Raw genomic sequence first — 14,622 nt, 5'->3', positions numbered from 1 at the left:
CTAAAACGTGTCTGCGATCTATGCATATGTGCTGTCTCAGCTAGTGTGCAGGTTCCATTGTTAACCCCTTAATTCCTGAAGGACGCAATGTCCCACTTCACAGCGTAATTATTATTTGGGCTAAAATAGAAAATGCTGGAAATAGAGTGAAAGAAAATTAACTTGTATTTATATAGCGCCTTTCACAACCTCAGGACGCCCCAAAGAGCTTTGCAGCCAATAAAGTACTTTTGAAGTGTAGTCACTGTTGTAATGCAGTGCAGACTATCATCATCATCATCGAATGAGGATGACTTGCTTCCACAAGAGTTCACAGGTGTTTCAATGAAGGACCCGATGTTCCAGCCCTGAACTCCAATTGAGGGGGTGGAAGATGCCTGTGCGTGGATTTTTTTAATGTGTGGTGACCGTTGCATACCAGCCACCACACGGGCTTAACAGAGCTAGCAGACCAGCCAGCATCTGAGAAGAGAAAAGACAGGTTAACGTTTCTTGTCTAAACTACATTCAAAACTTGAACCTTTTTTTTTCTTGTTACGGTTGCTGATGGACCTGCTGTGTGTTTGCAGCATTTCGTGATTCCGTTTCAGCTTTCTAGCAGTTCCTGCTCAATTCTCTTTCTATTTCTGCTTTCACAGAATACTGTAACTGTCCAGATGACCCAGGCTCAGTCCCTCTCTGAAGCATGATTATGATTCTGTTAAGGTATTACCACTTACCCTCCCCCACAATTATCTGTACAGTGTTCACAATGCTGTTTCTAATTGGCTAAATGTTAATCCAATAATAGCCAATGTTGCAGCTAGGTAGGCTGTTGACACCAATATCAGAACCTGAAATCTTTTCATTTCAATCCCACTGAAACATCAACTTTAAGTTTAAAAGCAACTCTTGCAAAGCGATCGCCATGGTGATTCGAGGGAAGAATCGCAAACGATTGTTGTCAATCGAGAGAATGGAGCAACTGTTCATGTGAAGTGACGGCCTTGGTCAGAGGAAATCTATGCTGCACAGAACTTGTTAAACAAACGTAAAAATGGTTGAGGAAACTCCAACTGAAATCGGTGTACTTATTGAGGATGGTTTGAACACAATCCCACTACAATCTGGGTTTAAGCGGGACGATAGTGACAATCCTACAACAGTTGACTCTGGAAAATTCAAAAACAGGTAAATCTACTTTACTCCTCTTGTTGTGATCGAGAATGCACGGCCTGAAAGGGCAGGGGAAGCAGATTCAGTAGTAACGTTCAAAAGGGAATTGGATAAATACTTGAAGGGGAACATTTTTCAGGGCCATGGGGAAAGGGCAGGGGGAGTGGGACTAATTGGAGAGATCTTTTAAAGAGCCGTCACAGGCACGATAGGCCGAATGGTCTCCTTCTGTGCTGTACCATTCTATTCTATGATTCTCTCTTGTCCCAAAGGCACTGATGGATGTTGGAGTACACACAAGTGATAGTCCTTCACCAGGAAGGCTGAAGACTGAGAGTGAGACAGGAGCATTGGATGCTCTGCTTCTGACTCAGCTGAGATCATTCGAATCGGCAGAGACCAGGAATGGCTCCGGAACGTTCCAGGCCTGTTAAGTCTCAGTAGTGGTAGTCGGTGCAGTTACCCACCAAGGCCATTGGCAGAAGCTCCCCAGTTTATATTTTATTTTCTGCAATAAATGTTTGTGTTCATCATTTAATTTAAGATAACTTTAAAGATCGAAATTGCATTTATATAGCAGCTTTCATGACCTCAGGTTGTCCCAAAGCACTTTACAGCCAATGAAGTCCTTTGGAAGGGTCGTCGCTGTTGTAATGTCGGAAACAGGGCAGCCAATTTGCGCACAAGCAAGCTCCCACAGACAGCAATGTGATAATGACCACATTATCTGGGTTTTTTTTAAGTGGTGTTGGTTGTAGGATAAATATTGACCAGGACAGTGGGGAGATCGCCCTGCTCTTTAGATCCACCACCTTAAACATTCACTCCCTCCACCACCGGTGCACCGTGGCTGCAGTGTGCACCATCTACAAGATGCACTGCAGCAACTCGCCAAGGCTTCTGCGACAGCACCTCCCAAACCCACGACCTCTACCACCTAGAAGGACAAGGGCAACAGGTGCATAGGAACCACCACCTCCAAATTCCCCTCCAAGTCACATACCATCCTGACTTGAAATTATACTGCCGTTCCTTCATCGTCGCTGGGTCAAAATCCTAGAACTCCCTCACTAACAGCACTGTGGGAGTACCGTCACCACACGGACTGCAGCGGTTCAAGAAGGTGGCTCACCACCACCTTCTCGAGGGGAATTAGGGAGGGCAATAAATGCTGGCCTTGCCAGCGACGCCCACATCCCACGAACGAATAAAAAAAAGATAGATTGAATCCTGATCTGCTACAAACGCCAGAACCAGGGGACACAGGCTGAAGTTCAGACGAGGATCTGTAGTTTCAAGACATGTAAAGAAAAAGCTTAATAAAATATTTTCTTTCATCGAGGCTATTTTTTTCTTTAGTTAGCAAACTTTCTCAGATGGCTGCTGGGGAAATTCAAGCCCAAGTGATCTTTAGCTGTTGTACCAAATGACACCATGCCCGTGCTGAACAGTGCAATAATTTATAATTATGAATTGTAGATAAAAAGTATGGAGCAGTAAGGGTAAGTGCACCAGGGTAAAGGTCAAAGCAAACTGGGAAAGGTCAAGCATGCATTGGGTCAGATGAATGACACAAAACCAGAGAGTACTGGCACTGAAGAGGCTGCTCATTCTCGTGAGGGTCAGAGGGCTCGGTCCCTTGACTGTCTTCAGACATCGCTGGAGCCCCTTCTCATGACTAAGGTGAGATGAAAAAGTTGGTTGAAATGGACACAAACCATTTATTCGATCACATCATAGCGATAGCCGGACAACGAAACGCAGTGGGCTCCTCTTTGCTTCATCATCATCATAGGTGGTCCCTCGAAGTGAGGATGACTTGCTTCCACGCCGAAAAGGGATGAGTTCACAGGTGTTTCAAAGAGGGACCTAATATTCCAGATCCGGAACTACATCGTGAAGGGTGGAAGATGCCTGTGCGTGGATTTTTTTAACATGTGGGGGCCGTTGCACACCAGCCACCACACGGGCTTGGCAGAGCTAGGTCTTGGTCCAGTGGCAAGGACTACCCAAGACGACTGGAGACCAGCTCTGCTGCACAGACCGAGCACGTACACACATATTGCAGTGTGGGCTGGGCCCGTGCTGCCCCTGGGCCCTCGGCTCTTCTGGGCCCCAGATTTACGCCTCTCCTGGGCCCCGGTCACTTCCCTCGACGGACTCTTGCCGCTCCTTCGCCCCTCCTGCTGTGCCTATCCTCTTTGCTTACAGCAGCAGGGGCAGGCTTTGACTTTGAAAATTGAATATCTCAGCTGGGAGCAATTGGGCTCCAGACAATGTGGATGAGATAGCTCTTCCTGCATGAGCGACCATCTGCTTGATTCCTGCACCCCCCCCCCCTCCCCCCTTTACTGAAGGAGTTGGCTCTTGCAAGATACGGTTTCATGGGCTCCTGCACCACTCTGATACCTTGGCCAAGCAGCCTCTCTGAATGTGAGTCCAGATGTTGACTATTTGACCATGGACACAGCCGAGGCCAAGGGTGGCCTCACTCAAAATCCACATGCGCACTTTCTGGCACAGGTCACTAGGTAGCGATCGGGGGCAGAAACCCTGCACAGTTCTTGCCCCCTCCCCCCCCCCCACTTCCCCAGCTCAGGGCACTGAGGCTAATTGTAGCATCTCAACCACTGGCATGGCAGAGATCAGCTCACTTAGCACAAATCGAGTATCCAATCTTGGATCATCTGGTGTTGTATGATTTAGTGCTACATGACCCATTGCCTTTCTAGATGATGCTCTGCACGGGAATGTGTATCTCTGCCAAAGGTATTTAAAACAATCCAAAAACGTGGAATCAGGGACTCCAGGAAAGAAGACCGTTAAAGTGGTGAGAGGTGAGCAGCAGGGACGAGGGGTTCTGGAGATTTATCAGAGAGGCTCAAATGTAAGTGTGAGAGGCTAATCCACAACATTCAGCACAAAGTGAGGAAAAGGTTGAAGAATGATGGGACGTTATGAAAAACACAATTTCTAAGTTTGCGGATGACACAAATTGGGGGAATAATCAATTCTGAGGAGGACTGCAACAAATTACAGGAGGACATTAATAAACTTGCAGAATGGGCAAATAATTGGAAAATTAAATTCAACACAGATAAATGTGAGGTACAGGTTGGATCTCCTTTATCCAGACTCCCTTATCTGGTACCACCCCTGGTCCGGCATGATACCAGCGGCCACGGGTGCATGCGCAAAATGCGGCCAACCTCCACCCTGACTTTGGGGCCCACCGACACTCGGCCCGCTGGGGCCCTCCGACACTCGGTCCGCTGGGGCCCTACGACACTCGGTCCGCTGGGGCCCTCCGACACTCGGTCCGCTGGGGCCCTCCGACACTCGGCCCGCTGGGGCCCTACGACACTCGGCCCGCTGGGGCCCACCGACACTCGGTCCGCTGGGGCCCTACGACACTCGGCCCGCTGGGGCCCTACGACACTCGGCCCGCTGGGGCCCTCTGACACTCGGCCCGCTGGGGCCCTCCGACACACGGTCCGCAGGGGCCCTCCGACACACGGTCCGCAGGGGCCCTCCGACACTCGGCCCGCTGGGGCCCACCGACACTCGGTCCGCTGGGGTCCTACGACACTCGGCCCGCTGGGGCCCTCCGACACACGGTCCGCTGGGGCCCACCGACACACGGTCCGCAGGGGCCCTCCGACACTCGGCCCGCTGGGGCCCTCCGACACTCGGTCCGCTGGGGCCCTACGACACTCGGTCCGCTGGGGCCCTCCGACACTCGGTCCGCAGGGGCCCTCCGACACTCGGCCCGCTGGGGGCCCTCCGACACTCGGCCCGCTGGGGCCCTCCGACACTCGGTCCGCAGGGGCCCACCGACACACGGTCCGCAGGGGCCCTCCGACACTCGGCCCGCTGGGGCCCACCGACACACGGTCCGCAGGGGCCCTCCGACACTCGGCCCTCTGGGGCCAACCGACACTCGGTCCGCTGGGGCCCTCCGACACTCGGCCCGCTGGGGCCCTCCGACATCGGCCCGCTGGGGCATCCGACATCGGCCCGCTGGGCCCTCCGACACTCGGCCCGCCGGGGCCCTCCGACACTCGGCCCGCTGGGGCCCTCCGACACTCGGCCCGCTGGGGCATCCGACACTCGGCCCGCCGGGGCCCTCCGACACTCGGCCCGCTGGGGCCCTCCGACACACGGCCCGCTGGGGCCCTCCGACACTCGGCCCGCTGGGGCCCTACGACACTCGGTCCGCTGGGGCCCTACGACACTCGGCCCGCTGGGGCCCTACGACACTCGGTCCGCTGGGGCCCTCCGACACTCGGCCCGCTGGGGCCCTACGACACTCGGTCCGCTGGGGCCCTACGACACTCGGCCCGCTGGGGCCCTACGACACTCGGTCCGCAGGGGCCCTCCGACACTCGGCCCGCTGGGGCCCTCCGACACTCGGCCCGCTGGGGCCCTACGACACTCGGTCCGCAGGGGCCCTCCGACACTCGGCCCGCTGGGGCCCTCCGACACACGGTCCGCAGGGGCCCTCCGACACTCGGCCCGCTGGGGCCCTCCGACACTCGGTCCGCAGGGGCCCACCGACACACGGTCCGCAGGGGCCCTCCGACACTCGGCCCGCTGGGGCCCACCGACACACGGTCCGCAGGGGCCCTCCGACACTCGGCCCGCTGGGGCCCACCGACACACGGCCCGCTGGGGCCCTCCGACACTCGGCCCTCTGGGGCCAACCGACACTCGGTCCGCTGGGGCCCTCCGACATCGGCCCGCTGGGGCATCCGACATCGGCCCGCTGGGCCCTCCGACACTCGGCCCGCTGGGGCCCTCCGACATCGGCCCGCTGGGGCATCCGACATCGGCCCGCTGGGGCATCCGACATCGGCCCGCTGGGGCCCTCCGACATCGGCCCGCTGGGGCATCCGACATCGGCCCGCTGGGGCCCTCCGACACTCGGCCCGCTGGGGCCCTCCGACATCGGCCCGCTGGGGCATCCGACATCGGCCCGCTGGGGCCCACCGACACTCAGCCCGCTGGGGCTGTGCCATCACTTTGGGCCTGCCCGGGCCGCTGACCTCCTCCCCCCATCCCCCTTCCCAATCTCAGGTCGCTGACCTCCCCTCATCTGGCAAAATCCCTTATTTGGCACAGACCAAGTCCTGAGGATGCTGGGTGCGAGTCTGGGTGGGGTAGAGGAACGAAGGGACCTCAGAATACAAATACACAAATCACTAAAAGTTGCGCCACAGGTTAACAAGGCCATAAAAAAGCAAACCAAGCACTAGGGGTTATTTCTATTGAATAGTCGAGAATTTATGCTAAACGTGTATCGAACCTTGGTTAGACCACACTGCGTACAGTTCTGGTCGCCATATTAATAAAAGGATATAGAGGCACTGGAGAAGTTTCAGAGAAGATTTACAAGAATGATACCAGAAATGCGAGGGTATACATATCAGGGAAGGATGAACAGGTTGGGTCTCTTTTCTCTTGAAAAAAGAAGGCTGAGGCTGACCTCATAGAGATCTTTAAAATTTTGAAAGGTTTTGATAGAGTGGATACAGAGAGAGTGTTTCCACTTGTGGGGAAGAGCAAAACTAGAGATAGTCACCAAGAAATCCAATAGGGAATTCAGAAAAAAGTTCTTTACCCAGAGAGTGGTGAGACTGTGGAACTCACTATCACAGGGGGTGGTTGAAGCGAACAGCATAGATGCATTTAAGGGGAGGCTAGATAAGCATATGAGGGAGAAGGGAATTGAGGGATATGCTGATAGATTTAGATGAGGAAAGACGGGAGGAGGCTCGAGTGGAGTATAAACGCGTCATGGACTGGTGGGAATGGTCCGTTTCTGTGCCGTATATCCTATGTAATCCTATGTTATTTGCTCGGGAATAGTGACAATAATGAAAAAAGTCACGGCAGGTCATTTTCACTATTGGGCGCGGACGGGAAACTGGGGTTTGCAGGTCGACACCAGTTACACACCTGGGCCGATTTCTCTGTTCTCAAAGGGCAACATGCAGGCGATAAACAAATGCCAGTTTTGCCTCCGTGCACAAAGTGAAAATGATCCCCATTGTTTTCCAATCCACTAACGGAGCAAGATCATTACGTCTGTCATCATTTAATGATTACAATTTACTTAGCAGCTGGAGGTAGGTTTACAATGCTCGGTGTTTATAAGAAACAAATTTACGATTTTGCTAAAACAATGAACAATAAAATATTCCCCTTTTGATTGAGAAACCTTTTCCAGGTCCCCACAATAGAAATGACTCTTGGTGATTTTAGTGGACTAATATTTAGCATGTTCATTTGACATTTCTCTGTCCACTATTTTAGTGGAGACGTTAGCCCATTTCAAATAATAATATTCACAGGCTGAGGAATATCTTGCCTTATACCTTCGTCTAATAATATCAATATTAACTTCCAGCATATCATCCCTGCTGCAAATTTACAAGTGTGTTGGTTATACTACATCCATTAGCTCACTACACAATTGTCATTGTGACAACACTTTGATTTGAAAGGTCTGATTATTGGAAGCTAATCCATGACACCTGAGTTCTTATTCCAGGAAGAAGATATGCTGCGTCATTGGGATTCTTCTGATTGTTATTATTGGTGTGGGAGTAATTGTGAGTCTGAGATGGAGATGTAATCCCTGTACGGTTTATCAGCACACAGCTGTAGCTTCAGATGCAGAACTTTGTTCTGAGATTGGCAGGTAAGCATCAGTGCTACTTTATCAATCTTGGAAACATGTTTATCTAAAATATATTAAAATCCTAGAGTTGCTAACGCTGTCACACCTGCAGAAGTACCACAGCAGCTTTTTAATAAAATACGTAGCGGGGGTGTGCACTCCTGTGCCACCTCTATTAGTTGGGTCACGGATGTGCCTGTATGTAGGTGCCATTATGCTCAACTTATCTTAGTTTTCAGGGGAGCACCCATGCGATCAGAGTTGCATAATTCCTTGGCCAAAAGCAGCTGTGTCCACGCCCTCTGCTGAGAAGCTGACACATCCGTGCCCATTCCCTGCCCCTGAAGCTCCCTCGTGCTCTGTGAATCAACTAGTGCTACATCCTGACAGAGACGGCAGCCTGGGGAAACATAGGAACAATAGGCCATTTAGCTCCTCGTTCCTGTTCCGTCATTCGATGAGGTCATTGCTGACCTGTGACTTAACACCAGCCTTATGTCACGCTTAGCAGCGGTCTGTCCTCTAATGCTAATATTTTGGGTCTTGGAAGGAGCGGTGAGCGGCAGCCATGGACAGCATGGCGGTGTACCATGGCAAGGTACATCGTGAGCTGGTGCAGGAGAGCGATGGCAGCGGAGAGGGATGTCATCAAGGTCCAGGTCGGTGATTGGAGCGTGGGCAGGTACAGCAGGAGCGGCGAGGTTGGGGCGAAGGAGCGCCGAGAGACTGTAGAGGGATGTGACCGGGGCCCAGGAGAGGCGCGAGTTCAGGGTCAGAAGAGGCGGGGGCCCAGAGGCAGCACGGGCCAGCCCACATTGCGATATGTCTGTGCAGCAGAGCAGGTCTCCAGTCGTCTTGGTTAACCCTTGCCACTGGATCAAGACCTGGCTCTGTCAAGCCCGTGTGGTGGCTGGTGTGCAACGGCCACCACACGTTAAAAAAATCCACGCACAGGCATCTTCCACCCTTCAGGATGTAGTTCAGGATCTGGAATATTAGGTCCTTCATTGAAACACCTGTGAAATCATCCTTTTTTGACATGGAAGCAAGTCATCCTCGAGGGCATCAAACATGAAATTAGGGGTGCGTGCAATAAAGGTGCAGCAGTTATAATGGGTGACTTTAATATGCACATCGATTGGGTTAACCAAACTGGAAGCCATACGGTGGAGGAGGATTTCCTGGAGTGCATAAGGGATGGTTTTTTAGACCAATTTGTCGAGGAACCAACTAGGGGGGAGGCCATCTTAGACTGGGTGTTGTGTAATGAGAGAGGATTAATTAGCAATCTCGTTGTGCGAGGCCCCTTGGGGAAGAGTGACCATAATATGGTGGAATTCTGCATTAGGATGGAGAATGAAACAGTTAATTCAGAGACCATGGTCCAGAACTTAAAGAAGAGTAACTTTGAAGGTATGAGGCGTGAATTGGCTAGGATAGATTGGCGAATGATACTGAAGGGGTTGACTGTGGATGGGCAATGGCAGACATTTAGAGACCGCATGGATTAACTACAACAATTGTACATTCCTGTCTGGCGTAAAAATAAAAAAGGGAAGGTGGCTCAACCGTGGCTATCAAGGGAAATCAGGGATAGTATTAAAGCCAAGGAAGTGGCATACAAATTGGCCAGAAATAGCAGCGAACCCGGGGACTGGGAGAAATTTAGAACTCAGCAGAGGAGGACAAAGGGTTTGATTAGGGCAGGGAAAATGGAGTACGAGAAGAAGCTTGCAGGGAACATTAAGACGGATTGCAAAAGTTTCTATAGATATGTAAAGAGAAAAAGGTTAGTAAAGACAAACGTAGGTCCCCTGCAGTCAGAATCAGGGGAAGTCATAACGGGGAACAAAGAAATGGCGGACCAATTGAACAAGTACTTTAGTTCGGTATTCACTGAGGAGGACACAAACAACCTTCCGGTTATAAAAGGGGTCGGAGGGTCTAGTAAGGAGGAGGAACTGTGGGAAATCCTTATTAGTCGGGAAATTGTGTTGGGGAAACTGATGGGATTGAAGGCCGATAAATCCCCAGGGCCTGGTGGACTGCATCCCAGAGTACTTAAGGAAGTGGCCTTGGAAATAGTGGATGCATTGACAGTCATTTTCCAACATTCCATTGACTCTGGATCAGTTCCTATGGAGTGGAGGGTAGCCAATGTAACCCCACTTTTTAAAAAAGGAGGGAGAGAGAAAACAGGGAATTATAGACCAGTCAGCCTGACATCGGTAGTGGGTAAAATGATGGAATCAATTATTAAGGATGTCATAGCAGTGCATTTGGAAAGAGGTGACATGATAGGTCCAAGTCAGCATGGATTTGTGAAAGGGAAATCATGCTTGACAAATCTTCTGGAATTTTTTGAGGATGTTTCCAGTAGAGTGGACAAGGGAGAACCAGTTGATGTGGTATATTTGGACTTTCAAAAGGCTTTCGACAAGGTCCCACACAAGAGATTAATGTGCAAAGTTAAAGCACATGGAATTGGGGGTAGTGTGCTGACATGGATTGAGAACTGGTTGTCAGACAGGAAGCAAAGAGTAGGAGTAAATGGGGACTTTTCAGAATGGCAGGCAGTGACTAGTGGGGTACCGCAAGGTTCTGTGCTGGGGCCCCAGCTGTTTACACTGTACATTAATGATTTAGACGAGGGGATTAAATGTAGTATCTCCAAATTTGCGGATGACACTAAGTTGGGTGGCAGTGTGAGCTGCGAGGAGGATGCTATGAGGCTGCAGAGTGACTTGGATAGGTTAGGTGAGTGGGCAAATGCATGGCAGATGAAGTATAATGTGGATAAATGTGAGGTTATCCACTTTGGTGGTAAAAACAGAGAAACAGACTATTATCTGAATGGTGACAGATTAGGAAAAGGGGAGGTGCAAAGAGACCTGGGTGTCATGGTACATCAGTCATTGAAGGTTGGCATGCAGGTACAGCAGGCGGTTAAGAAAGCAAATGGCATGTTGGCCTTTATAGCGAGGGGATTTGAGTACAGGGGCAGGGAGGTGTTGCTACAGTTGTACAGGGCCTTGGTGAGGCCACACCTGGAGTATTGTGTACAGTTTTGGTCTCCTAACCTGAGGAAGGACATTCTTGCTATTGAGGGAGTGCAGCGAAGGTTCACCAGACTGATTCCCGGGATGGCTGGACTGACCTATCAAGAAAGACTGGATCAACTGGGCTTGTATTCACTGGAGTTCAGAAGAATGAGAGGGGACCTCATAGAAACGTTTAAAATTCTGATGGGGTTAGACAGGTTAGATGCAGGAAGAATGTTCCCAATGTTGGGGAAGTCCAGAACCAGGGGTCACAGTCTAAGGATAAGGGGTAAGCCATTTAGGACCGAGATGAGGAGGAATTTCTTCACCCAGAGAATGGTGAACCTGTGGAATTCTCTACCACAGAAAGTTGTTGAGGCCAGTTCACTGAATATATTCAAAAAGGAGTTAGATGAAGTCCTTACTACTAGGGGAATCAAGGGGTATGGTGAGAAAGCAGGAATGGGGTACTGAAGTTGCATGTTCAGCCATGAACTCATTGAATGGCGGTGCAGGCTAGAAGGGCCGAATGGCCTACTCCTGCACCTATTTTCTATGTTTCTATGATTCGAGGGACTGCCTATGATGATGAAGACCCGCCTTTGCCCCATATCCCTTAATACCTTTGGTTAATAAAAATCTATCAATCTTAGACGCAATGGGCCAAATGGCCCCTTTCTTTGCTGTATGAACCCATGTGCCAGGTGTTCTGCTCTTAGATGTTGATCATTTCTGTATTGCGGGGCTTTGCTTTGTTCCAGGGACATGATGAAGTGGAATGGATCTGTGGTAGATGCAGCAATCGCAGCGCTGCTCTGTGTTGGGCTGGTGAACGCTCACAGTATGGGCATTGGAGGAGGCCTGATTCTCACCATCTATAATGCATCAACAGGTTAGCCTTGTCCTCATTTCAACATTTCTTTGTTTTTTGATTCTTTCATGCTAATTTTTTAGCCAATCTGAATACATTTACAAGGAATAAAATTAGAAACGGAGAAGCTGCTTTGCGTTTAACTTGGAACATAAGAACTTCTTTCTTTCTATCTTTCTTTCCATCTTTCTTTCTATCTTTCTTTCCATGGCACAACAGAAGGGGTTTAATGTTTTTCATGCACTGGGATGGGGTAACTCAGCAGATTTTGCCTCTCATGTCATTTAAACTAGTGTTGTGGTTGCATCTCCATATATGATATTAAAATAGTCCTGGCAAGAAATGTACCTGGAAGGATATCATTTAAATTTTTGACTTATGTGCATTCTATATCTGTCTGTGTGAGAGTGAGAGAGACATCGCTACCTCCAAAGAGAGCTTTGGTATTGGAGGTTACTGCCTCAGCCCATCTGCTGCTGAAACCCTCATCCATGCCTTTGTTACCTCTACACTTAACTATTCCAATGCACTCCTGGCTGGCCTCCCACGTTCTACCCTCTGTAAACTTGAGGTCATCCAACACTCTGCGGCCCTAACTTGTGCCAAGTCCCACTCACTCATCACCTCTGTGCACGCTGACCTACATTGGCTCCCAGTTAAGGAAAACCACGATTTTAAAATTCTCATCCTTGTTTTCAAATCCCTCCATGGCCTCGTCCCTCCCTATCTCTGTAAGCTCCTCCAGCCCCACACCTCCGTGATCTCTGCACTCCTCCAATTTTGCCCTCGTGAGCATCCCTGATTTTAATCGCTCAACCATTGGTGGCTGTAGCTTCAGCTTCCAAGATCCTCAGCTCTGAAATTCCCTCTCTCAACCTCGCTGCCTCTTCCTTTTAAGATGTTTTTTAAAACCTACCTCTTCCATGCCCTAATACTTCCTTATGTGGCTAGGTATAACATTTTGTTTGATAATGTTCCTGTGTAGCACGTTGGGACATTTTACTACGTTAAAGGCACTATATAAATACAAGTTGTTGTTGTTGTTGGAGTCACGCCTTGCCTCTGGCCCTTGAGCTTATCTCCACTTCGATAACTGATTGTACAGTTCAGGTGGCCCAGTTTATAAAAATACATTTGTTTAGCACCTTGTCACATCTCACAAAGATTTATGTTGGATGATGTGCAGTGACTGTTAATATGTAGGAAAATAGAAAGATCCCACAACCATCACATTAAAGGCACTATATAAATGCAAGTTTGTGAGATGAATGAGCAGTTTATCCATTCTTGCTGGTGTTGGTTGAGGGTGAAATAATAGCCAGGACACACTGCTACGTGATCTTTAACAACTACCTCAACAAACGGTTTGAACATCTCATCTGGTTGGCACCTCCAATAATGCAGGAGTCACTCACTGCTCCACTGGAGAGTTAGCTTAATTTAAATGCTCAAATCCTGGAGTGGGGCTTGAACCCACAACCTGCTGACTCAAGCTGCCAACTGAGCCAAGCTGACAATGCAAGTTTTTTTGATGGAACGCATAAGAACGTAAGAAATAGGAGCAGGAATAGGCCATTCATCCCTTCGAGCTTGCTCCGCCATTCAATAAGATCATGGCTGATCTTCAACCTCAACTCCACCTTCCCGCACTATCCCTATATCCCTTGATTCCCTTAATATCCAAAAATCCATCGATCTCTGTCTTGAATAAACTCAACGACTGAGCATCCACAGCCCTCTGGGGCAGAGAATTCCAAAGATTCACAAGCCTTTAAATGACCGACTCCCTATCCTGAGACTATGACCCCTAGGTCTAGGCTCCCCATATGTTTCAATGAGAGCCCCTCTCATTCTTCTAATCTGTAGGGAATATAGGCCTACTCTCCTCAATCCTAATAGGACAATCCCCTCATTGCAGGAATCAGTCTGGTGAACCTTCATTGTATATGGAGCATTGCTGGAAGCAGCCGTGTAAATGACAATTGCCCAGACAGTCTGTCTCTCCCAGCTGATGGAGTAAGATAGGTGGCACGAAGCAAAAGACAGGAACGTAAATGGGGCAATACCATGGAAATGTATAGAAAGGATAAAACTCACAAAGGGATCCAACCCAACTTTTAATAACGTCATGTTTCTCTTCAGGAAAGGTGGAAATTATTAATTCAAGAGAAGTGGCTCCAGAGCAAGAAATGGCCAGGAACTTGGAAACAGGTAAGCAAGACGATTCAAGACTGAGGCACTGTCAGACCATAATTGTTTTGGTAATAAGCAAAATGAGCAGGTCTTTGGAATGCAGCAGAACTGAATAACATTTTGAATCATGAAGTTCTCAAAAAGATCAAGTGCTGGCTTGCTCCCACATTGCTATGTAAAATACTAGACAAAATATATTCACAAGCCTGAATTCCAGCCAGCACGTACTGGAGCTCAAGTATTCCTACAGGTATAACTGTTCTACAGGTTCTGTTCACAGCTGAATATGATGGATGCAGAGGCTGGCTGTGACTGTGTCAATATTTGCAGGGGGGTGCCCGGGATTGTGTCAATATTTGCGCGCGGGGAGGGGGTGGCGGGGTTGCAGGAGTGTGTTAACTTATGGGGTGGGGGGGTGGGGGGGGCGGGTGCAGGAATGTGTCAAAACCTGCAGAGGTGGGGCCAGGAATGCGACAATATTTGCAGGTGTCCCTCCTCTCCCTCACACGGAAGAGTGTATGCACGAGGGCCAGGGTGGGAATGGCATTGCTCCCAATCCAGTCTGACTGGAAAGTTCATGTGAGTTAATGTCCACCAGTCAATGCGACCACTCCACATGGCATGTGCCTAAAGCAGCAGAGATCATTAGCCAGATTTCTTCTTGGTTGCATTATTCACTG

General features: G+C 49.7%; 1 protein-coding gene across 1 annotated transcript in view; it reads left to right on the top strand.

Annotated features, from left to right (window-relative positions):
• The first annotated feature begins 520 nt into the window (after positions 1-520).
• LOC139279753 (glutathione hydrolase 1 proenzyme-like) overlaps positions 521-14,622 on the top strand; it is a 49,473-nt gene continuing 35,371 nt past the window's right edge. Inside the window, exons 1-4 of the mRNA XM_070898949.1 lie at positions 521-1,170; positions 7,709-7,858; positions 11,640-11,770; positions 13,892-13,960. Of these exons, the coding sequence (XP_070755050.1) occupies positions 1,037-1,170; positions 7,709-7,858; positions 11,640-11,770; positions 13,892-13,960 (484 nt within the window). The 5' untranslated portion in view covers positions 521-1,036. The remainder of the gene's footprint in view (positions 1,171-7,708; positions 7,859-11,639; positions 11,771-13,891; positions 13,961-14,622) is intronic.

This window comes from Pristiophorus japonicus, chromosome 14 (assembly GCF_044704955.1).
Source record: "Pristiophorus japonicus isolate sPriJap1 chromosome 14, sPriJap1.hap1, whole genome shotgun sequence".
In the NCBI taxonomy this organism is placed as follows: domain Eukaryota; kingdom Metazoa; phylum Chordata; class Chondrichthyes; family Pristiophoridae; genus Pristiophorus; species Pristiophorus japonicus.
The sequence above is the reverse complement of the archived record's forward strand: the minus strand, read 5'-3'. Positions and strand labels throughout refer to the sequence as shown.